Here is a 25279-nt window from a genome sequence, read left to right as displayed (position 1 = left end):
ATCAAAAAGTAGAAACCAATCATCAAAAAGATGAACCCAAATGTTCATCAAGTGATGGATGAATAAATCAAATGTGTACACGGCGGTATATTATTCACCAATTAAAAGGAGTGAAGTACTGATATATGCTACAACATCGATGGACCTTGAAAATTTTATGTGAAGTGAAAGAAGCCAGACCCATAAGGCCACATATTGTATAAATCTAATCATATAAAATGTCCCGAATAAACAAATCTACAGAGACAGAAAATAGATTAATGGTTTCCAGGGGTAAGGGAGAGGAGGTGGGGCACCAGGAAGGGAATGGGGAGTGATGGCTAACGAATGTGGGGTTTCATTTTGGGAAGACAAAAATGCTCTGAAATTAGAGAGTAGTGATTGATGAGCAACTTTTGACTGTATTAAAAATCACTGAAATGTGTACTTTAAAAGGATGAACTTTATGGTATGTGAATTATAGCTCAATTAAAGTGTTATTAAAAATATATATGCAGAATGTTCAAAGTAATGACTGGACTGGGTGTAGATTCCAGGGGGAAAGGATGGCTCCTGAGTTCTCTCTTGTGGGCAAAACAGGCTGTTGTTACCCATGGAATGCAAGGTGAGCCTCGCCTTCTCTACCTGTGTTCCAGAACCTAATATTTGGTGATCGACCTCCTTTAATCACTCACTCACTGTTTTCTGTTTTGGGGTTGGTGCCCCAAAAGGTCAAGAGTGTGGGTCCTCTGTGGTATCACTTACTATTACAGACTTGCAGACCCATAAGGTCCTTAAACAAGATGGTGGTTTTGAGTTAATGACACTTATTATGTTTGTATCAATTGTTTATTTTCTCTACCTTAGAACTAATAGCTAGATGAGCAAAAAATAACATTAATAGGTAGATGAGCAAACAAATTTATTCAGTACAAATGCAATATTTATTGAGTGATTACATCATGGTTGATAGGGATTCATTGGTGAATGGGACGTGACACCTAGCGTAAGAAGTGTCAAGTGGAGGATGTATTTAAGTAAGAGGGCCATTACATTAGGGTTGGCATGTACTCTGTATGTGGAAGAAAGTACAAGGTTTTTGGTGGATTGATTGCATTAGTGGACACCATTCAGACCACCCTGTGTCCATATCCTTTTCCCTATAATATCGTAGTGTCTTTCTACTTTTTATCAGGACTGGTCTTATGACTTACTTCCACCAATAGAATGTGCTAGAAGTAATAGTAAGCCAGTTCTGAGTTGAGACTTCATTAGGCCTGAACACTCATTCTTATTCTCTAGATCCTGCCTCTGACACGTGAAAAAGCCATTGCTGGCCTGCTGGAGGGTAAGAAATCATACAGAGCAGAGCAATGTCAGCCCCATTATTCCAGCCGCAGTTCCAGACATGTGAAAGAGCCCAGGTCCCATCTGCCACCAGCCAAGTCATGGCTGAATGCAGATACACACATGAGCCCAGCTGAGATCATGCCAGCCCAGCCCATATCTGCAGGAACATCCACCTTCCCCTAGACTCACAAAGAATAGAAAATGACTGTTTAAGACACTAAGTTTTGGTGCTATTTGTTATGCAGCGATAGATCATTGATACAGGATGCTATGAGAGCACAGATGACGAGGCCTGACAAAAACTTGGGTGAATGAAAGAAAGGTTTTTTAGAAGAAGTAACACTTATGCTATAAATCTAAAGATAAACAGGAATTAGCCAGGGAAAAGAGAGAGAGAGAGAGAGAGAGAGAGAGAGAGTGTGTGTGTGTGTGTGTTGAAGAAGGGTTCAAGGGAAAGAGAAACAGAAAGAAAGGGTCTAAGTAGTTGAAGGAATAGTATTCAATAAGTTGAAGAAGCGAGAAGGCCCAGAAGGCTGGAATGTGGTCTGGGAGAGGAGTATTAAGAGATAAAGTTAGAAGGGCACCTGGGTGGCTCAGTCAGTTAAGTGTCTGACTCTTTGTTTCAGCTCAGGTCATGATCTCAGGGTCGTGAGATCAAAGCCACTTGTGGGGCTATGCACTGGGCGAGGAGCCTGCTTAAGATTCTCTCTCTCTCTGCCTCCTCCCCCAGTTGTGCTTTCTCTCTCTCAAAAAAAAAAAGTGTGATAAATTTAGAGAGTCAAGTAGGAACCAAATCACGTAAGATCTCAAACATTTATTAAGGAGCTTAGAACTTAGCCTGAGGACAGCTGGGGTTAATAAAAGCTTTTATTCCCATTTTTGCTTTCGTATGATCAGTCTAGCTATAGTACAGTATACTAGTATGCTAGTATGGTACGGTCTAGAATAGTACAGTCTAGCGTACTATGGTATGGTTGCATGATTTGGGGCTAGCAGCATGGCATGGAAACCATTTAGGAAAACCTTGGCAGGTAGGAGGGGGTGGTGGCCTGAAATTAGGTACTAGCAGAAAGGACTGAAAGTGAATGAATCTGAGGGCTGTCATGAGGTCAGAATTGACCCAACCTGAGATTCACTGGAAGGGGAAAGAGAGCTGTCAAAGATGACACCAACATTTCCTTTTGGGTGACTGACTCGATACTGATTTTGTTCAGTGATGTAGAACTCAAAGGAGGTGGAGCAGGTTTGAGTGACTACACATTCGGTTGGGGAATGCTGTATGTGGCAGACTGTATTTTCCAAAGAAGGCCACACCTGTATGTTTGTTCCTCTCTTCATGCTCTTGGGTGTGATCCACTGCACAGTGAGATGTGGTCCATGTTTTTTCCTTCCTCTTGCCCCTGGGAAGCGGCTTGAGACAGTACCAATGAATCGGGTCCTGCATAAGTGATAGTATGTAACTTAGAGGCTTGGTCATAAAAATTTGGAGACAGCTCCAAACAAGGCAAATACCCTGTTTTCTCTCAGGAGGCCCACTTTTGGAATCCAGCCACCATATCGTGGGAAAGCCCAGGCCATGTGGGGAGGACATATGTGGGTGTTCCAGCCCAGCTGCCCAGCTAGTCTTCAGCTGACATATCATCAATGACCAGATATATGAATAAATTAGTCTTAAGAGGATTCCAGCCCCCAGCCTTGTAATCTTCCATTTGAGGTCCTGGACACTGGAGTACAGACACATCATCCCTGCTCTGCCCTGTCTGAATTCTTGATCTACAAAACTATGAGACATAAGAGATAATTCTTTAGGCCACTGGGCTTTGGACTAATGCATAATACAGCACCAGGTAACAGACATACTGTAGATGGGGTATCTACAGGACATTCTCATAACTCACATGTATTCCTTTTTTAAGAAAAAAATCGAAGGCACAGGGGGCCAGGGAGGCTCTGTGGGTTAAGCGTCCACCTCTTGATTTCAGCTCAGGTCATGATCTCAGGGTCGTGAGGTCGAGCCCTGTGCTGGGCATATAGCCTGCTTCAGATTCTCTTTTTCCTCCTGCCCCTCCCCCACTAAAAATAAATGAATAAATGAATAAATAATCAATGTTGCAAACTCTTTTTATGGTTCATAAGAAAAACTTACATCAAGTACTCCTCTGTCAGCTCATCTCCACTATTACGTTAGCAAATCTTTTCTGTTTTTCTTTCCTTAGCTTCGGTGAAGGAAGGGAGGGAGAGTCTCTAAAACAGAAGTAATGGGCAGGTGTACCGTCATTCCTGGATGCGACGGTGGAGTGATAGAGTAATGACAGCTGTGCTCTCTGGCACATGCATTGAAACATCCTGATTTCCTGTACAGGCACAGGTGGGCTGCATCAGAGCGGGCCCTCTGCCCCTAATGACCCGTACAAAGTGCACTCCCGCCAGCCTGCCCATCAAAAAAAAAAAAAGGTTGGCTCTGACACCAAGAAATGACACACCTGGATTGTGTTAAGAAATTTTTATTGTTTCCTTTGGATTCGTGATGAAAGCACATAAAATTACAAGTGGAAGAAACATCATGCCACAAAATTGCATAGAATTATTACAAAAATGTGAATTACGCATTTTAAATAATTTGAGATAGAAGAACCAAAATATGTACACTTTAAGAGTTTCAAATACTTTGTCCTATCTTTAATTTTTCTTCTGAAAAGGCAAAAGTCACAATGTCCATTCCATCACAAACAATATTTATACAGTGCACAAGCGCAACATTAAATTCAAAGTAACGCAAGCAATGGCCCTTTCTTTCAGAATTATTTAATGACTGCTTATCTATTACAGGAGCATTAATTAATTAATGTATGGTGACGTTGAAATGTTCGAATGAAATGTTGAAAACCAAAAACACACGGCATGTCATTAGGATTTTGAAAATTGGTTTTCATGGCCCAAACGACGCTATTCTCAGTAGTGTGAGGGTATCAGAGGGGCACGGTCTAATTTACTACACAGCTCTAACGCTCTATTACAGGAAAACCCACAGTACAGAATTTCACACATTCAACACAGAACAAGGCAAATACATAAAGGCACACAACTGCACATCATATAGACCCTTTTTCTTTATCTTACTCTATTTCAAGTAATATTAATATTGTTAAATGATAGTATCGCTGTAGTAGTTTCCATGATGCAAGATGGACAGTGTTGCACACTACCCCACAACGGCAAAAAGTATCATTGTACAGATATAAAAATGTGATTACAGTAAATGGCCAAATACAAATGTATTGCAAAACGACTAGAGTCACTAAGAGAATGAAATCCAACTACCAAAACAGTTTAGTGTAAGTCAAGGTTTTTCCACTTCTGTCTATCTCTGACTAAAATGTGAGACAATGTTCTGTAATAATCATCACTGCGGTTGGTTATGAATGCTATTATTAGTTCATTCTTCTGCAATGTTAGTCTGTAATTTTATTTATAAAAATGCAGCATTCAATTGTGCCCATTCTTGCTTCCTTACGATTAATGCCTTTCTTTCAAAGTGCAAAAGTAGAATGATTTACAAAAGATTTATCTTTAAGTGGAAGATAAGTTTTATTAAGTGTCTAATTAATACCCCAAATCCTTCAGATCAAAATATAATCATCTCCAAAGAGGATGGGATTTTTTCCCCCTTGCGTCTTGCTGGATGTGTTTTGTTTTGTTTTGTTTTAATCAAACGTTCTTGCCTAATGTTTGAACTAAGCCTTCGGTTTGATTAAAACTTAATTGTGATCCCTAGTTATTGCTTAAAGTTAAATAAAATAATTTGCATAAAAATATTAAATTCTTGAAACACAATTTTTAGGACACAACTGGTTTTTGCATTTTAAAACATTTCGCTAAGCTACAATCAGACAGGTTTATTTTAAAGGAAAATAAAGCTGTAAGCATCCTCTTCAGAGCTTTAACTTCAATGTTCTTTGTGTTACTCTCTAAGTTATATTTTCCTCTATATAATTATTCTCTCTTACTGAAGTTCTTTCAATAATATTTTTGATCAGTTTTCCCATGATAGAATTTGTTTTTCTTATGCCACCCAACATAGAAACTTAACAAAAAGACATAGTTAAGTGAATTAAATGTACATAGTAAATATATAATGAAAGATTTTTTACGTTAGAATAAAATCGAAATCTGTCAGACTTAAAAATTATGAAAGATACTAATAAATTTCCATATTGCTGTCCTATACATTTTTTGTATATTCTATTAAAACAAGCTTAAAATCTGATACTTAAAATCCAGTTTTTGATCCTGCAAAATATATATCAAATTCATATTCTAAGCTCTAAATCCACCTCAACTTGCATCAACAGTTCCATCAACTGTTTCTTAGAATTTCAACATAATTTAATAGCCACATAATATAGATAGACGTTTGACCATTTTCTTCTCTAGGTATTTGTCCCTGAATTTGGTTTTAAGTCTTGTGGAAGAGACTTGGGTCATTGCCAATTAAAAAACACACATCTACACTTGTATGCGTGTGTGTGTGTGTGTGTGTGTGTGTGTGCACTTACATGGTTGTGTGTGTTCATATATACATGGAGATACTATATATCATTTATATGTGGGTCTGTGTATTCTCTAGATAAATATTCAATCTTTATCTCTATAGTAAAAATAAATGAACCATAAAAAATGTGAGACAGCAAAATTACCATTGGAACCTGTTCACTCTGACTGAATTTCTGCTCAACATACATCAGCTCAACTATTTTTATTCCACCAGACAGACTCTTTGTAGTTATTTAATAATTTCAGGCCAACAACCAATGAATACCCAGACTTTGAGTGCAAATAGTCACGTCAGAAAGCACAGCGCCTGGAAGTGTGTGGCCAGTTTGCTCAAGCAACCAAATGTATGAGCCATATTGCTACATCTTGGGAGAGCTTCACTGGGCGAGGGTACAATTGAGTGACTTTTTTTCAAGAAAGAAAACCAACTTATTCGAATCACTGTGGTATCTAACGAAGCCATGTCAGCAACAAATACATTGATGTCTCTATGATAAATAAATTAGCAAACTGCAAGCCGCCAGTGCTTGCAAAGCAAAGGATAAAACAATTTAATATGCACGGTAACTTGAAGATATGGTAGTTGAGGGGCAGTTAGGAAAACGAAGGCTCAAGGTTGGCTGTTCGATAGTGTTAAATAGTGCTATGCATTTCTCAAACTATTTCTATTACTTTGAAATACTTTACACCAGAGCTTCAAACAAAAACATGAGCTTGATTTTCTTCAAAAAAGACACTGTCCTTCATTAAATGTCCCATGGAGCCTGGAAGTTGCCTGCTTTGAATTTACTATTGGAAAGAAAACAAAAATCCCACATACATGCACTCTCCACAAGCAGACCTGCAGTAGTGTCCACATAATGCATGGAGCCTGGGCATCAGGATGTTTGCATGGATCCTTCCAGAACTCTCCCTTTGGTGTGGATTTTAGGCTAAGGGATGCTTCTCAGGAAGATGCTCCTGGGCAGTGATTTTTGTAGTAAGAGAGAGTCCGATGAAGTGGCCATGCATGCTTTGAAGGCCTGGAACAATCACAGAGGAGTATCGAACTCTTTTCCTGGGTTGTCTCCTTCTAGCTCCTCACTGGAGGGAGGCTTGTGGTTCATTTTTCCAGGCTCTGAGGCCAGGGAGGGAGGCGCAGAACTGTGATTGCTGTCTTCGCTGATCTTCCCTTTCATGGCTTCCTGCACGAACTCCAGGATCTCCAGGGGCAGTCTTTTGAACTTGTCTTGGTACTCTTGCTCCAGGTCCGTCTGCAGCTGGGAGACATCAAGAGAGGAGGTTAGTTTTAGGTCATTTCGTTTTCTATAACCACCCACGTGGAAACTTTTTGACAGAGACGTACAAAGATGGGGGAGGAATAAATTAATGTAAATACCATCCACCGGTTACCTATGGAGAAGATATAAAACACAGTGTTGGACACATCACTTGTCCATGGCTGAAAGTCAAGTTCAGATTATGTGGAGCATAACAGGACTAAAGACCTGCAACAGTATAAAGAAATACACCCACACACAGACACACACACACAGACACAGAGGTGAATCTTTTGAAAAAATTTACACAAGTCATAGGCAGTGATGGGAAGTTCTTAAATGAAGGGACTGGAAGCTAGTGATAGCTGGGAGTGCTAAGGTCAGCCATGCCTCAGGCTGGAGAGAGGGGAGAGGTGGCTGGAGAGGACAGGGGAGCATGAGTGGGTTTCATGAAGCACCCCTCACCCAGAGGATGGGAAGCCAACGCTGAATATTTCTAGAAAGGAGCGCAACACATTTTTTAAAAAGATTTATTTATTTAGTATTTTAGAGGAAGAGAGAAGGTAGGGTGGGGGACAAAGGGAGACAATTTCCAGCAGACTCCCCCCTGAGTGCAGAGCCGTTCGCAGGGCTCGATGTCACCACCCTGACATCATGACCTGAGCCGAAACCGAGAGTCAGACGTTTAACTGACTGTGCCACCTAGGTGCCCCTCAACTGAACATACGCCTGTAACCAACTTTAACTTCTGTTTTGACTTCTTTTATCACCTCTTTGATTCTTTTTCTTTTCATTCTAATTTTATTTGCCTTGTAAATTGCTTTAGCTACCATATAAACTCTCTTTAATTTATCTGCTTAATGCTCTGGAGAATGCCCAGACTTTTAAAAGTCATAGAGCTGTTTCTTCAGACTTCAGTGGAGGCCGTAATCATAAAACCAGTGAAAGCCAGGCGTCTTCTGTAGCTTGCGGGGGGGGGGGGGGGGCTGCGGGAGGTGGGTGCTGCCTGCTAGAAAGTTCTGTTCTGCTAAGTCCCATCTAAACACAGAATTTCATTTTATGTTTTATTTTATTTTTTTAATAAAGATTGTATTTATTCATTTGAGAGAGAGACAAAAAGAGCACAGAGGCAGAGGGAGAGGGAGAAACAGACTCCTCGCTGAGCAGAGAGCCCCATGTGGGGCTCGATCCAGGACCCTGGGATCATGACCTGAGCCAAAGGCAGATGCTTAACCCACTGAGCCACCCAGGCGCCCCGGCACAGAATTTTAAATGAAATTCTCTTTCCTTATTGAATGGTAAGTAGGGAGTTCTAGTCTTAGAAACAGCATGTGAGACTAATGCTTTTTCTTTCTGCTCTCAGTAGCCTTGAGGAAGCTTTTCTTGAGACGTGTCCTTAAAACCTTTATGGAATTTTTTTGTGCTTCTCAAACTTTTAAGGTGCACACAAACTACCTGGGATTGTGACTTTGCTTCTGACTCAGGAGACCTGGGTGGGGTCCAAGATCCTGCATGCCTCCGTGCTCCCAGGTGATGCCACTGAGGCTGGTCCACTTCAGACACCCTCCTTAACTTCCTGTCCTGGTTCGACTCTGAGCTCCCCGTTCTACTTTTTGTCTTGATCCTGGCTGTATGTCCTCCATCTGAGGCTTTGTGCAGTCCCTGGTGCTTGCCGGAGCCCTGGACCATCCAGGGTAAAGACAGCACTCCAGGCATCTGTCCCTCGGGGCTGGGACTCCCTTTCCTTACTCACATTCTGGACTGTGTCAACAGCATAAAGAGGACACCCTCTTTAGTTCAACCCCTCTGCTCTTGCTTTTATGCTAGAGAAATTCTGTCAAGACTTAGTTATATAATATAGGTCCATAATCCCTTATCTGCAATTCGAAAATCCCCAAAGTTCTGAAATCCAGAACTTTTTTGTAAGTTGGTGACAAACACATAGACATTAATTGATATAAGGTTATTTATAATTCTTATGTGTTTGACTGGATGTGAATATCCATGCATGGTACTGTAATATATTAATTTGTATGACTGTGAGAATGACCAAGCACCCCTCTAGAGTATTATGCTCACAGTATATGGATTATATAACACTTTCTAAAAATCAGGAAAAGTATGAATTCCAAAAAACAATGATCCCAAGAGTCTCAGATAATAGATTGTGGATCTGTTTGAACATTTTCCCACCACCCCACATCAAAAAGTGCCTGATAGGGGTGCTGGGTGGCTCAGTCAGTTAGGCATCTGCCTTCGGCTCAGGTCATGGTCCTGGAGTCCAGGGATCAAGCCCCGCGTTGGGCTCCTTGCTCAGTAGGGAGTCTGCTTCTTCCTCTGCCCTTCACCTCGCTCTCGTGCTTTCTCTCACTGTCTCTCTCAAATACATAAAGAAAGTCTTTTTTTTTAAGTGCCTGATAAAAATGACTTGCCCTAAGTACCGAGAGTCAACTATTCTTCCCAAATATAAAATGCAGGGTATTTATGAATATGTTATACAGCATATGAATTCTAATAAGCCAAGGAGGAAACATGCTAAGGAACTATGAGAAGGGCACTCATGGGGCTCTGAGATTGACATTGCTACAACGAAGAAAAGGCACCTTCGCACACGGCGTCTCTCTCCCTGTTGGGAACAGGTGAGCCATTGGAGCATCCCAGACAAGATGGCAATGGCCAATTCTTTCCCAGGTAACTCAACCATTTAGAAGAGAGTGGGGCTTTTACAGGAGTGAAATCTTAGCCTGGTGTTTGGCCGTTCCCAGTAACTACCATCCAGGTCTCATCATTCATTTGTCTCAACTCAGCAATGCATGCTGTTCAGATTTTGTTTCTAAGGAATATGAGGAAAGGAAGAAAATCAAGGGGCCTTGTGCTCAGGAATCAGTAGATTTCGGTTTTTCTTCAGGTTAGTGTGGGGGACCTTCAGCTTTGGAGACATTGTATGTGACCTAGTAGTCAATTTCTCTTAGGTCAGTGGTAGACAAGACCCCAGAGTGCTTGATAGTGCTGTTTCTTTTTTCGATTGATGTATAAAAAAGAATGTGAAATGTGAGACAATGTCAAATACTTTAACATTTTTGAATAATTTTTAATAATCTAATTTTTAAAATAATCTATTTTAATAATTATGATTCTGCACCCAATTCTAATGTGTGAGATCTTTCCCCCCCATACCACAAAGCAATTCCATAGGACACCAGCTGGGTGTCCCATAATTTAACTCAATTCTGATATTATCTACCTGGAGATAGCATCAGATCCTATAAGCTGAGAGCTCAGTCCTCTAAGGCTCTCTCCCACCCCCACCTCATGTCAGATGTCAGTGGCAAGTCTGGGTTGTCACCTGTGATTCTGACTAACTGGATACAGATTGGCGGTTCCAATGACCACCACCCCCCCGCATTGGGTTTGATTAATTTGCTAGAGCAGCTCACAGACTCAAACATTTTACTTACTAGATTACTGGTTTATTATAGAAGGGTGTAACTCAGGACCAGCTAGGTGGAAGAGCTGCACAGGGCAGAGCATGGGGAAAAGGATGTGGAGCTACCATGTTCTCTGAGCACCCACTCCCCCTGCATCTCCCTCCACATGTTCACCAACTTGGAAGGTCTTCCAACTCCATTCTCTTGGATTTTCATGGAGGCTTCATTACATAGGCATGATTAATTACATCATTAGTCCTTGGCTATTGATTCAGCCTCCTGCCCTTCTTCTCTCCTTGGAGGGTAGGGGCTGGTAACGTAGGGTGCAAACCCCACATGGCAAGGTTGATTCCCCTGGCAATCAGCTCCCATCTTTAGGTTATCTAGGGGCTTTTGAAAAGTTGCCTCATTAACATAACACAAGACACCTTTGTTGTTCATCATTTAGGAAATTTCAAGGGTTTTAGGAACCCCGTGCCAGGAACTGGGATAAATTCTAAATACATATTTCTTATTATAAATCACAATATCACAGTAATAATAATTAAATAATTATTTAAAATAATTTTAATAATTTTTTCTTTTTTTTCTTTTTTTATTATAATAATATTTTTTTTATTATATTATGTTAGTCACCATACAGTACATCCCTGGTTTTTGATGTAAAGTTCCATGATTCATTAGTTGTGTATAACACCCAGTGCACCATGCAATATGTGCCCTCCTTACTACCCATCACCAACCTATCCCATTCCCCCAGCCCCCTCCCCTCTGAAGCCCTCAGTTTGTTTCTCAGAGTCCATAGTTATTGACCCAGTTGTGTCTAAATTACAATTTTAGTGGACTCTTCTTTTATCATGAGTTACTGGTAGATTGTATTGTATTCTAAACTACTTCAATAAATTAAAATAATTTATTAGCTAAATTAATTTTACTTAATTTATATTTCATGCCATATTTCACTCTTTTAAAAAGTCATTCAGTTATTAACAAATTAATCACAAAATTGCATTTATTATTAAATTTCAAGTTAGAGCTTTCTTTGTATTTATTTTTGCTTCTTATAAATGGAATACCTGTTCATTGTAAGAAAATATGAAGGGCAAAGTCTGGCTCTGTTCCCAAAAGTCCCATCCATCAGGAGTCTAGAATTGTTTCAGCCTAAGGGTCACAAACTCAGATTGTTTAGGCAAGTCATGAAAATTAATAGGAGTGGTGGGAGGGCATGCTCTGTCTAAAAGGGTGGCAGAAACTCAGCTCTGGCTAATGTTTGCAAGACTCTTCTTTTTCAGGAGAAGTCAGAAATTTAAATTTTCATGGAAGATCTGATTTTTTTACTGTTGGAAGCCAATTTGAACCACACTCAGGAGTTCTCCTGGGCTTGTGGAGGGTTTCCAACTTCTGTCCTAGCAGATTTAAATCTCCTTTAGACCAGGAAACTCGAGAGATTGGGTCTGACCATGGACTTTCAGTTTGTTTCCCTCCTCATTTTACCTCCTCACCATCCTGAGTGTCAGACGGTTCTGCACTGAACTCCAGGACTTGTTCTTGACCACCCTTCTGCTGGGGTTCAGTGCTGTCCCATCTCATTTCCACATTCTGGTTCACATCCTCATTGAGTGTCTGCTCTGTGTTACTCAAGCTGTAAGTTCTGGGGGAATGGTAGATTAATTGCACAAATGATAACAATGTCTCACCCCTCCTGGTACTCATGGCCTTGGTAGTGTCTCCCATGAAAGAGGAGAGTGTATTTTTCATCTCCCTGAATCTAGGGAGGCCTTGTGATTTGCTTTGTCCAGTAGAATGTGTCAGAGTGACGGCATGCAGTTCTGAGCCTGGACCTCAAAAGGCTTCATGTGGTTCTGCTCTCACTGTTGGATGCTCACTGAGCCGTTATGTGAAGAAGCTCAGGCTAGCCTGTTGCAGGAGGAGACACATGACCCAGTTATCTCCCTCTCCATCACTTCAACTGACTATCAGACATGAGGGCAAAGCTATTATAAACCAGCCGGCCCTCAGCTGACCCACCAGCTAAACATAGGTTTGAGTAAGGCTACTGAGACCAGCTGAGTCTGACTCAGACCAGATTGCCTAGCCAGTTCATAGACCCATGAGCTTAGTAAATGTTTATTGTGTTATGCCACTCAGTTGTGTGGGGTATTTTGTTGTTTTTGTTGTTGTTGTTGTTGTTGTTGTTGTTGTTGTTGTTAGGCAGCAATATTGTGACAATAACTAGCTGATATATAGTAGGGGAATTCAAAGGGGTGTCATATATGGCCTAGTTCCCTGAAGTGCTCATAATTTAATTCAACCGGCCCCATCTTTTCATTGCTGTAATCTTAAAACACATTCTTGAGGGACAATCACCAGAAGACTGATAGATCTGCATGAAAAATATGATTTTGGAGAATACACTTTGGAGATTTTCTGGAACATTAGTAAACATGAACTTGCTTGATCTTAAATTTATAAGATTTATTCTTAGGAAATGGGCAAAAAGGAGGGAAGAATATGGTCAAATTTAATCTCTAATTTTAAAGCAAATTGTTACATTACACTCAGATATTAATAATAAGAGCATTGCCAGAGTTTGTTTTATTATAGGCTGAGTTCTCCAATTTGACTAGCCAGACTCAATTTCTAAAGTTCTCAGTTACCTTGCTTTTCAAAAATGTTGCCTACTCATAGCTTCTGTGAACTCTGGGCAGTTAAACAGGAAAAGGCAATACAGCCAAGTTCCGATGTTTTGAGCTCTGCCTGAGTATAATGTCCAAGATTTTCACCTGGGATGCTATTCTGCCTCTGACAGTTTTTCAACTGATTTACAAAAATAAGGTAGGGATTTGATGTAGTTATGCAAGGTTTTTAGATTCATAAATGTAAGTGAAGATCAAGGAGAAAGTAAAGTTACTTATGAAGGTTAGTTTACAAGCAGGGGGGAAGGGGCGCCTGGGTGGCACAGTCGTTAAGCATCTGCCTTCGGCTCTGGGTGTGATCCCGGTGTTCTGGGATCGAGCCCTGATTTCCCTCTTGCTGGCTGTCTCTCTCTGTCAAATAAATAAATAAAATCTTAAAAAAAAAAAAGCAGGGGGATATACTCAATATAATGTAAATGTGGCATAAACATAAAGTAAGACAGTTTACTGAGTTAGTAAAGAGATATAATCAGTAACAACTTTCTAAGGAAACAAATTGAAACCAGAGTATAATAAGCTACTGTGGGATAACAAAGAAGAACTGATAAAACTTAAAATAAAAAATGCTGCAGAGAAGGCACAGATAGATATTTAAGGAGAATTTGCACTTTGAGCTCAGGTCCAACCCAAGTTATTTTGCCCAGTGAAGTATATTAAAGACCTTAATATAAAACACAAAGCAGGACGCCTGGGTGGCTCAGTCGGTTACAGCGTCTGCCTTCGGCTCAGGTCCTGATCTCGGGGTCCTGGGATCGAGCCCCACATCAGGCTCCCCAGTCAGCAGGGAACCTACTTCTCCTTCTCTCTCTGTGTGCTCACTTGCTCTCTCTCTAATAAATAAATAAAATCTTTAAAAAAATAAAATAAAACACAAAGCAAAAAAATCTTAGGAGAAAATCTGGGTGAATAATTGCATAATCATTGGGTATAGAGACCTTCTCAAGGAAGATAGAAAAACTGCAAGCTACAAAGAAGAAAATTTATTAGGTATACAGTTAATCCTTAAACAGTGTGGGGAGGGCAGTGCACAGCCAAAAATCCAAGTCAAATTTTTGACTCCCCACAAACTATTAATAGCCTACTGTTGACTAGAAAAGCCTTGCTAATAACATAGTCGATTAACACATATTTTTAACATGTATTCTATGTCATAAGCATTATATATTATATTCCTACAATAAAGTAAGCTAGAGAAAAAATTTTTAAGAAAATCATATGGAAGAGAAAATACATTTACAGTTCTATACTGTATCGAAAAAATCCATGTATAAGTGAACGTATTCAAACCCATGTTGTTCAAGAGTCACTGTATTTATCTAAATGAAAATATGTTTTTTTGGTGAAAAAATGGACAAACCTCAAGCAATTCATAAGAGAAGTGAAAATATCCAATATATATTTGAGAAAACACTCACTCTCATTGAAAATAAGGGATATTCAATAGCACATTTTTTTAAGGGACATATTGGTAGGGAAAAAAAAGGTTTGTTCAAAGGAGCGGTAACAACTGGGGAGAAGTGGACATTTTCAAACATTGGGCAATAATCTGATATCTATAATATTTATAAGAAGGAAAATGTACATAGCTTTTTCACCCAGCAATTCCACATTTGGGAAGGGAATCTGGCCCAAGGAAATGAAAACAGCAACATATAAGGATGGAAGCATCCCCAAACTTACTGCAGCGTTGTTTGCAGAGGCCAAGTCAAAAACCACCACCACCACCAGCAAAAACCAAACAAAACCCCCCCCAAAACCAAACAAAATAACAGCAACAACCACAAAACCCTGAAAACCGCTGTAATAATAATGTTGATATTTTGTCATATGTGCATTATTATCTATCACTATTTTTTTTGGTGAATCATTTGAAAATAAATTTTAGATATCACAACACTTGATCCACACACCCCCTAAAAGTAAAGATGTTTTCCTACATTATGGCAATACCTTAATCATGTCAAGGAAATTAATCATAATTCTCTAATGTTACCCAACATCCATCCATGTTCAAATTCTCTCAGTATTACCTCTCCCGAATTTTCTAGCTTTTTTTTTTAACCAGAATTCAATCAAAGGTCTTATATTGCATTCAATTATGACGTCTTCCCCCCTTTTTTTTCCTCTTGAGCTATTTATTGTTGTAAATTATTTTTATGACTTGGATTCTTTGAAGAGTCCAGTTCAATTTTCTTATAGAATGCCCATTCTGAATTTGTCTGATTATTTCCTCGTGGTGTCATTTAAGTTGGTCCTGGAAAACCTGCCTTTCCTGTAAACTAGAAGTTAAGACTATAAGCTTGATTAGATGGTGATTGAACATTTGTTTGGACAAGAAGAGTCAACAGGTATTCTTTTATATCCCATATTATAACATATTCGTGAGCTCTATTATCATGGGGTCGCTTTATCAGCAATGCTAAATTCGATCGCTTGGCTAAAAGTGGTAAATATCAGACTTGCACTTTGTCAAGACATTTTTTCCTTTGGCCATTGGCAATTATTCTGTAAGGCAAATCTCTGCATCCATATAAAGTTTCCTTAGCACCCGTTCATGACATTGATGATTCTCCCCTATCTTATTAGGGCAATTTTCTAATTCTCTTTTTATTTAGCTTGTATCTGTACGGAAGAGCTTTCCCTTGTCAGGTGGAGATGAACCAGCGTTCCTCCTGAAAAGTCAGAGTCAGCATTGAATTCTTTTCCTTTGATTCACAAATATTCTGAGTAAAGAGTTGGGGCAATAATAATTTCAAAAGATAACAAATGAGTTTTTCTTCTTCTTCTCTCTCTTTCTCTGAAAATAACTGCAGACAATACATTTTTATTTCCATTTATTCCCTTTGTTTAAATCAGTTGCAGTCATTATTCTTTTTGGAGCTCAAATTGTCCCATGTCATGCCAGCAGAAGCCCTTTTAGGGCATGATCTTGGGTCCTTTTGACATGCCTTCATTGGTCTTTGAGCACTTGCTTGCTTTTCTACGTAAAATAAGATAACTCAGGCACCTTCTGTGCTTTCTCTGACTCAGACCTGGCATCAGGTACTTTTCCAAGGAGCTTTTATTGGAGAAGGCGTTGGGTGCTAAAAGTGCTCACTGCTACCAGACTGTCATTGTGTTTAGGCCCACAGTGGACATTAGGACATGTATTTTTGAAAAGTTGTTAGTACATATTGATATCTCAAATTTAAATGTAACATTATAGAATTTTTTCTTCACTCCTTTGATTTTTATATTTCTATACCTCTTTTTTTTTTAACTAATTTTGTGTATTTTGCTTTCTGGTAACAATATATTTACTTATTTGTTCTACATTTTCGAATATATGGAAATAGTTTCAATATTGTGACCTAACAATATTATAACAATAATAATAAGCATGTGAAGCTTCAGATATTCTTGAGGTTCTGTTTTTCACAGAATGTATCCCACCAAGGATGCACGATTATATTACTCTCCAAAAATTCCCTTGAATTAATTATATTCATTGTGTAGTTACATTACTTTTTTTTTTTTAAGATTTTATTTATTTATTTGACAGAGAGAGAGAGAAAGAGAGAGAACACAAGTAGAGGGAGCAACAGAAGGAGAGGGAGAAGCAGACTTCCCCCTGAGCAGGGACCCCAACTCTGGGCTTGATCCCAGGACCCTGGGATCATGACCTGAGCTGAAGGCAAATGCTTAACCGACTGAACCACCCAGGCGCCCCTAGTTATGTTACTTTTTATATACACATAAAGACATTTGTTTCAGTTTGTTTTCTCATTAGACATTTTAGATTATTTGACTTTTTTTTTCTTTCTCTGCTGTATTTTTAAAAGTGTAATTCCTCACAGTCTTTTAACCCCCTTTTTTTAAAAAAGATTTTTATTTATATTTTGACAGAGAGACAGCCAGCGAGAGAGGGAACACAGCAGGGGGAGTGGGAGAGGAAGAAGCAGGCTCCCAGCGGAGGAGCCTGATGTGGGGCTCGATCCCAGAACGCCGGGATCACGCCCTGAGCCGAAGGCAGATGCTTAACCGCTGTGCCACCCAGGTGCCCCCAGTCTTTTAACCCTTTTAAAAATATCTCTGGCCTTTGAAAAATGCATGTGATAATATGATACTGAAATTATCTTGCTCAAGATATTTTAAAATTTACTGCTAAAGATTAGGGAAAATAATAATAATAAAAAAAAGCAAAACAAACAAACAAACAAACCCAACCCTCCCCCCAGAAAAACCCAGCAAAAACATCAGTAAAACAGAGTTTCTATAAAAGAAAACATAAGGCTTCTGCTTAAAGAAATGAAGTGCAGCCAATAAATGTAAAACAATAAATGGCTGTGAAAATAAGGGAACATAATTGCTACTATGATAAATGAAGTAGGTCTACTTACAGTTTTATATGTACCATGATTACAACCATGAGAATATTTTCTAAGACTACAGAATTACTTTAAAAGAAAATACTAAAATATCAACTGTGTTGGGACTGAGTATTTTTACTTTTTCTATTTCTCATTTTTATGGTAATGTGGTTATTTAACTTTAAGCATGAAAATAGCATCCCAAAATAAAAGCAAATATTAAAAAAAAAAAAACCCAAACAATCAGAAAAGTGCAAAACACTGAGTGTGGGATAGAGTGACGGGGAAAATTTTATGAAGAATTAATGCAAGTATTTTAACGTCAACATCATCAATCAGCTAAGGTGTTACTAAAAACAGTGGGAAAAGCATTAAAATACACACATAGAATGGGTGGTTTCAAAATCAACCTGAGCCACCTTGCAGACTCATCTTATTTTTAGAATAATCTCATGAATTGTTACTTCAACCAAGGATAGAAATAACAGGATAGTATAAAAGATACAGAGGGAGGTCAGTCAGGTTAGCAGGGGATTGTTAAAAAAATCACATGTGGGAAAATTGGACCACATTACATATCCCAACCATTACAGATTGTGTTGGTTTATTTGTTTTCCTCTAAATTTCTTTAGAATAAATTTCAATGGGACTTCGAGTCAAAATGTATGAGTGGAGATTCCTTCTTCTGCTCCAAACAGGGAAATGCTGAGTAAAATAGAACACATATGTTTAATTTAAATTGGTAACTGTGTTTTTTTTTTTTTTAAGATTTATTTATTTTAGAGAGAGAGAGAGCATAAGTGGGAGGGACAGAGGGAGAGAGAGAGAGAATCTCAAGCAGACTCCATGCTCAGTGCAGAGCCCCACCTGGGGCTCGATCTCACCACCCTGAGATCGCCACTTAAGCTGAAACCAAGAGTCAGATGCTCAACCCATTGCAGCACTCAGGAGCCCCTGGTAATTGAGTTTTCATACTAGAAAAGGAAATCCTTAACAAAGGAACTCAAAGCCAAAAGGTCCTCGGTGGCAGAGTAGATTCTCCCTCTTAGAGAACTGGGGTTTTAATGTTCTAAGAGGATGGGAGCGAAGGCCTAAGAATTGGGGGTACTGAAATGGTGAAATCGTAGTCTCTGCAGAAAGCCACTGGTTTCCACACTTGATATGCAGATCAGGAAAACTCAATCCATAATCCCAGGGACAAGGTGAAGAAGCCAGCAACTCATGGGGCTCACCAAAGGAGAAAAATGTCAACATGAAGAATCAGGAACCCACCCAGCACCACGAGGGAGTACAGCCTCCAAATTCATAGTACCCTTGTAGATGGGTATCCGGTTCCAAGAAATCAAAGCCAAAACTTAACAATGGATAAAACCTATGAAGCCCCTGCAGAGGCCCAGCAAATTCAGACTGTTGGGATTTGCCACAATGCCAGGCAGCAGTGATCCCTACAGATGAACAATTCCCACTGAACATGAACTCAAAGTTCACAGTTACAAACAATTCAAGTAAAATGCGGCATTTGTTTAACCTTGCAATTTCAGATTGCCATGGGCAACTGAAGTCTAAAGAAAATGAGTAAAAGGTGAGATGAGTGTATTTCTAGGTCAAAATGAAAAACACTCCAGACCTAAACAGAAGTAAATTGGATAGTTCATGCCAATGTGGAGGAATACAGTTAATTCGCAACGGGTATAAATTCCTGACATTTTTAATCAAGTCCTGAAGTATGTTGCATGCCTATATTTTTGGCAGATTTTTCCTGAACAATTATATTTGCTTGAAAATGATATTAAAATTAAGTTTCATCTTTTGAACAAAGACCAACTAGCAACAGATTCCATTACAAAGGGCCAGGAAGACACTCACAAATTAAATTGTTGCCATCAATCTATACACTTGGATAGTTCATTGAGGGATAGATACGATTCTCTGTCCATGAAAGGTGCTTGCATCTTCCAGCTATGACCTTGGGCAGCTCATTTATTATCTGGAATTGAAATCTCCTAACATATAAAATGGCAATAATAATGCCAGAATCCATAGGTTGCTGTTAAAAGGTTTAAATGAGATCACACGTGTTAAAGTAATTGGCATATTGTGCTCGCTTATTAATTCTGTATAACTTCATTTCTAAAGGGAGAGGAAAAAGCATAACTTGCAGCTGAGAACATCTGGAACCCTGTCTAAGTGGTCTTTGTCCTTTCTAGTTATATCACTGAAGTCATTATTGGGTCAACACAGCGTAATTATGGTATGTGTTGGATCTCACTTTTAGACCGTGTTCTGGGCTGTTGTTGATTTGAAGCATTTATGAACAAATAATATTTTTGAATACTCTGATTGGTGCAAAGCCCTGTGTTTGGGGCTGTGAAGAATGAAAAATTCAGAATGTGTCCAGGGCGATAAGCAATAGGTATGGGGAAAATAACAAGTTGGGCTGAATGGGCTCTAAGACAAAATATACCATGGATGTTGAAAATGAAGATTGTCTTGGTAAATACTTTGGCATGGGAAATAACTTTGTAGGGGAGATGGGACTTAAAAAGTTGAGGCCTTGTAGGATCTGCCAACATCCTTGTTATTATCATTATCCTGGGGAGGAGGCTTTCAACCTTTGACCTATGGCATATATAATAGATGATATTTACTATTGGGATGGAGTTTTCTAGCTGTAACTTCCTTCTCCCTTGTGCTTTTTAATGGTATATAGTACAAGAACATATCTTTGAATTTGCTCTAATACATAACAATTAAATCATTACCAGTTTCTTTCATCTATAATCAACTACAGATTACAATCGAGGGGACCTTACTGTCTGCAGATGAGAGCACTTCTTTAATAAAATATGGCTGCACGTTAAAAGTGACAAGATGGGAAAGCTTTACACCAGCTCTTCTCAAAAGTTAACGTAGATCTAAAATACCTGGTGATTTTGTTAAAATGCAGACTCTGATTCAGTACATCTGGGGCGAGTCCTCAGATTCTGCATCTCTTACAAGCTCTCAGGTGATGTTCTTGTTGCTCGTCTAAGGACCGTTTTCTGAATAGCACCACGTTAGACAAAGGGCTCCCAACAAAGTGCTCCTTTTGTGTCCCTCCTCCACATTTTTTCAGGGTTTGATTCATATAATAGGATTCTCTTTGTAGGGGCGCCTGGGTGGCACAGCGGTTAAGCGTCTGCCTTCGGCTCAGGGCGTGATCCCGGCGATCTGGGATCGAGCCCCACATCAGGCTCTTCTGCTATGAGCCTGCTTCTTCCTCTCCCACTCCCCCTGCTTGTGTTCCCACTCTCGCTGGCTGTCTCTCTGTCAAATGAATAAATAAAATCTTTAAAAAAAAAATAGGATTCTCTTTGTAAATCTCATTTCTCCAGACCTCTGGAGGTTACTAATGTTCCGGTTTGGATTCGAGGTGTGTGTTGGAGGCTGTTGTGTTAAGGCAGAATGGGGTTAAGTCTGCAGAGATGAAAGGTGGAAGGATCCAGGGTAAGTAGGCAGTGGCTCCAAATACTAAATGCTAAGTAGATCCGAATACTGAATCAACAAAAGAAGAAAGACAGAACTAGAGGTCATGTGACTTACCAAGCATAATCCCTCCATGCATTTGCATTTTAATTTTTATTTCACATCAAAAGCCAAATGCATTGTGACATGGATCTTATGTGCCAACTCCTCTGTACACCCATATACTCTATGAAATTGCCCATGGAGGAAATCTGCTCTTAATACAGCAAAGAACATAATCAGATTCCTGTGACTTTTTTCCGAGGTATATCCCCATTCTTTCTTCATTGTCCTTCCCCCAAGGTACCTCTCTTGAAATGCTTCGGTATCCTAGCTTAACCCATAATTTATACCACCTTTGATTCTTAAGATGTATTACAGAACATCTTTTGTAATCGTCTTACGGGTGTCTAGAGATTACTGTAGAAACCTTTGAAAGGGACATTAGCAATTATGTTGTCAACCCCTCCAAGACTTAGTAGTATTGGAAAGGGATTTTAGAAATTATATAGTCAAACCTTTTCCTTTAACTTGGTTTAAACCTGTGGCTGAAGAAGTTAGGTGGCTTTCTCAAGGATACAGCTTGCTAATAGTAAAGCCAGGACCAAAACCCAGCTGATTCTCCTCTGTAGCACACTGACTGGTTTAACGGCCTCAATACTTCACCCCTCTCTCTGTATCCACAGCCTTTGCCTTCTGACCTTAAGTTCCTCTTACTAAAGCAGTAGAGGCTATCTCCCTACCTTTTGAATATGAGGTGGTCATGTGACTTATTTTGGCCAATAGGGTGTTAGCAGACATGGCCCAAGGAGAGGCTTGAAAAAGCACTTGTGCTTTTCAGCTTTCATTCCTGTTACTCTGTTATGGTCATGAGAACTTGGTCTAGTCTGGTAGAGAATGTGCACATGGAACATAACTCAATCACCCCAGTCATCCCAGTCACACGGCCTGAATCATCCAAGATCAACCAGCAGGTGGCTGGTACATTGATATGGAAACAAGTGCAGCTGAGATCAGTAGAGTCACCTCCCTAACCTCTACCTAACCATAAAGTTATGCCCAGGCCCAGCTAAGATCAGCTCTACTCAGTCCAGATTAGCTGAACCCTGCAAGTTCATGAACTACATAAATGTTTATAATTGCATGCCAGTGAAGTTTTGTGTTTTTAGGCAGTGTTATTGTAGCATTTCCCCCAGGACCACCACAATTTCTCTCAAAATTGTGCATGAAATTCTGGGACCTTGACGTGGGATGAATTGTTTGTCATGTCCCAGGAGCCATACTCTTGCTGCTTGGTATACGTACCACCACCATTCAGCGTCTGAAAGCAAATTATACTAATGGGAGACAATAATTTTGCTAATTGGCAAGCCACTTTGTCTCAGTGAATGTATGTGTTCCAGGCCTTGAAATTTTTGTGTCTGTATTGGAGTACTCTCCCTTTATAGGTGTCTACTATTAAGGCCTAGGAGTTTTCCATTTTTAGTTAAGTGCTTTCTGTAGGATGACTCAGCTGGGGTCTATCAGAGCTGGGAATAAAAACAAATGTGAGTAAGGAAAGAAATTTTTATTTTACCAAAATGAGTAATCATAGGCCAGTGACAGCTTGTCAAACTGAAAGTTACCACTTTACTTAAAATACCAAAAGATGGTTTAAATCTCAGAAGACCTATGTTCTGGGCCAAAGAAGTTAAGAGACTTATTTTATAACTTTGAGGGAATGCACATTTAGCACATTATTAACTGTCATTCCTTAAATAAGGAAACTGAAGCCTACCCCTCAAGCATTTTAGTGCAGAATCAAGATCTGAACACCAAACTCTCGCCACCTAATCCAGGGCTCCATCTCCCCATTCTAAGCCCACTTCCACTCTGTAAAAACAGAATTTGTGATGATGTCAGTAACCTACTCTGCTGTATGTTGAAAGTAGAATCACAAATAACACCAATGTATTTTCCTGGCATGTCTAGGATTTTAGAGTTGCTTTCACAAAATAAATGGAAAGTGTCTTTTACTGAAAAGCGATGATGAGGAAGGGTTCCATGGCATAGGGTCTTACTGACATGCTGCCCTTTTAGTAACAGGATACAGGCTCATGGAAACGATCAGGACTCTCACCGAGCTGCAATTAGCCTGGTCTATTTGTAAGCCTTCACCGGGTTTTTCTATTTGCATCTGTCATGCTTAGAAGACACTGGCTTTTCACCCCTCATTACGTGATCCTTCAGCTTAGGATCTGTTTATTTGGTCAGCTGGCTGTTTTCCTGTTTGCCATTAAGTGCCGTCTAATTTAATCAGGTTATTTCTGTAAAGAACCATATACTACAAGAAGGAAGAAACAAATGAAAAATTGGAAGAAGAAAAACATCCTAGTTTACAAGAAAAAAAGAAAAATCTCTTGGGGTAGGACCAGTCTAATAAATATGAAAAAAAGAAAAATCTCTTGGGGTAGAACCGAGCTAGTAAATAGTGCTAGTAAATTGCAATGAAATATAGAACAATAAAAGTATTGATGATTTAATTATAATTTACTGAGTGCCTATTACGTGGCAGGCACTGTTCTTAGGACTTTTCTCTTTTTTTAAGATTTTATTTATTTATTTACTTGACAGAGAGAGAGAGAGAGCACAAGTAGAGGGAGGAGCAGAAGGAGAGGGAGACGCAGGATCCCCACTGAGCAGTGAGCTCATGTGGGGCTCACTCCCAGGACCCTGGGATCACGACCTGAGTTGAAGGCAGATGCTTAACCGACTGAGCCACCCAGATGCCCCAGGACTTTTCATGTATTAACTAGTTTAATACATGTTCATTAATTTCAGAATCTCCAAAGTCACCTATCTGTGGAGCCCAAGAAACAACATAAATCTGTGAATTAGATTTGGTATAAGGCAGGAGAGGCACCAAGACCTGTGGCCAACTGAAATAGTATTTCATGGTTAAACACTCAAATTTAAAAATGTATCCATGTGCCAAGAGTCAAGTAAAAGCTCAGGTCACCAGTTTGTGGCTCCCGAGCAGCCGCACTGTAAGGAGCAAAGGCATGACAGCGAAGGATGATCTATGCCCGTTGGTAAGAGGCTAAGAAAGACCACACCAGGAGAATCCTATTCTCTCTACCACATAAACCTTAGAAGAATCAATAAAAAGCCTCAAGTCCATTGCAATAAAAGGCCGTCAAAGGCTAATTATTTTTAGATGAAGTGTGTATTTCTTTTCAATCAAGTGGAATGCCACCAGCAGGGAAGAATTGAATTTACATTATGAATTCAGTTCCTATCCTGAGTCACACTAGAAACAAATGTCTGTAGTGCAGATGGTGCACACAAGCATCTCAGATAAGGGGCAGTTCCAGCAAGACATTTTCTGGGGGAGGTCTTGGGCTGGGATCATTTGAGACATTCCAGAAGTGGTCGCTGACACCTTATTCTCATGGAGGGTCCTGCCCCCGTTGGGTCCTCCTCTGGATCAGAGTCTCCCCAGCTGCACATACCTTTGTCTTCACTCCTTTTAAGACTTACCAAGCATCAGTAATTATCCATCCTGAGCCCTAGCTGAAAACGCTCTCTCTCAACATAAAGCCTGTGCATTTAAAAAAACAAGAGACGGGCTGTGTCAAATGTCCTGGAATGAACTCAGCCATGTCCCTGGAGAACGCCTTCTCTCAATCACCTAAAATTAGTTTTGGTTTTTCTTTTTCTTTCTATAAATGTGTATTTCAAGAGTGGTTAGCAGTCCTAGGGTTTTATCAGGGTAATTGATTTTGATTCTTAGGGAGTGAGTATTTCCTAATTATATAGCCACTCCTTCTAAATATAATATTTATGTCTTCTGGTTAAATCACTGTGGTTTTAGGTTGGCTGTTTCCAACTCGATCTGAGAATAAACTAGACATTTGTCCTCCTGGCCTCAGGGGTTTTGAGAAGTCTGATTGTCATTCCTGAATTCTCCACCCAAGGTGAAGTTGGAAACTATGATGGAAGTTCAGAGAACAAAGGGACACAGGGCTAGGTAAAAGGGTAACTGAGCGGCTGGGGCTGCAGGAACGTGGTGACCACAGAGGGTGTTCCTCGGCTACCAAGAGCAGCCTCCCAATCTCGCCAACTAGATTGCTGCCACGTGTATGCCAGAGGTTGCTGCATCTGATTTTTCAAAAGAAGCC

General features: G+C 39.7%; 1 protein-coding gene across 3 annotated transcripts in view; it reads right to left on the bottom strand.

Annotated features, from left to right (window-relative positions):
• Window positions 1-3817: 3817 nt before the first annotated feature.
• PLCB1 (phospholipase C beta 1) overlaps window positions 3818-25279 on the bottom strand; it is a 661698-nt gene continuing 640236 nt past the window's right edge. For 2 of the 3 annotated variants that reach the window (XM_045808882.2, XM_087853749.1), the window contains one exon: window positions 3818-7142. In XM_045808882.2, the coding sequence (XP_045664838.1) occupies window positions 6915-7142 (228 nt within the window). In that variant the 3' untranslated portion in view covers window positions 3818-6914. The remainder of the gene's footprint in view (window positions 7143-25279) is intronic. The other variant, XM_045808896.2, reaches the window with a different exon arrangement.

The sequence above is a fragment of the Ursus americanus genome, chromosome 22 (assembly GCF_024610735.1).
Source record: "Ursus americanus isolate L20-20 chromosome 22, mUrsAme1.1.p, whole genome shotgun sequence".
Lineage (NCBI taxonomy): Eukaryota > Metazoa > Chordata > Mammalia > Carnivora > Ursidae > Ursus > Ursus americanus.
Note: the sequence above shows the minus strand (reverse complement) of the source record. Positions and strands in the feature narration are given on the sequence as shown.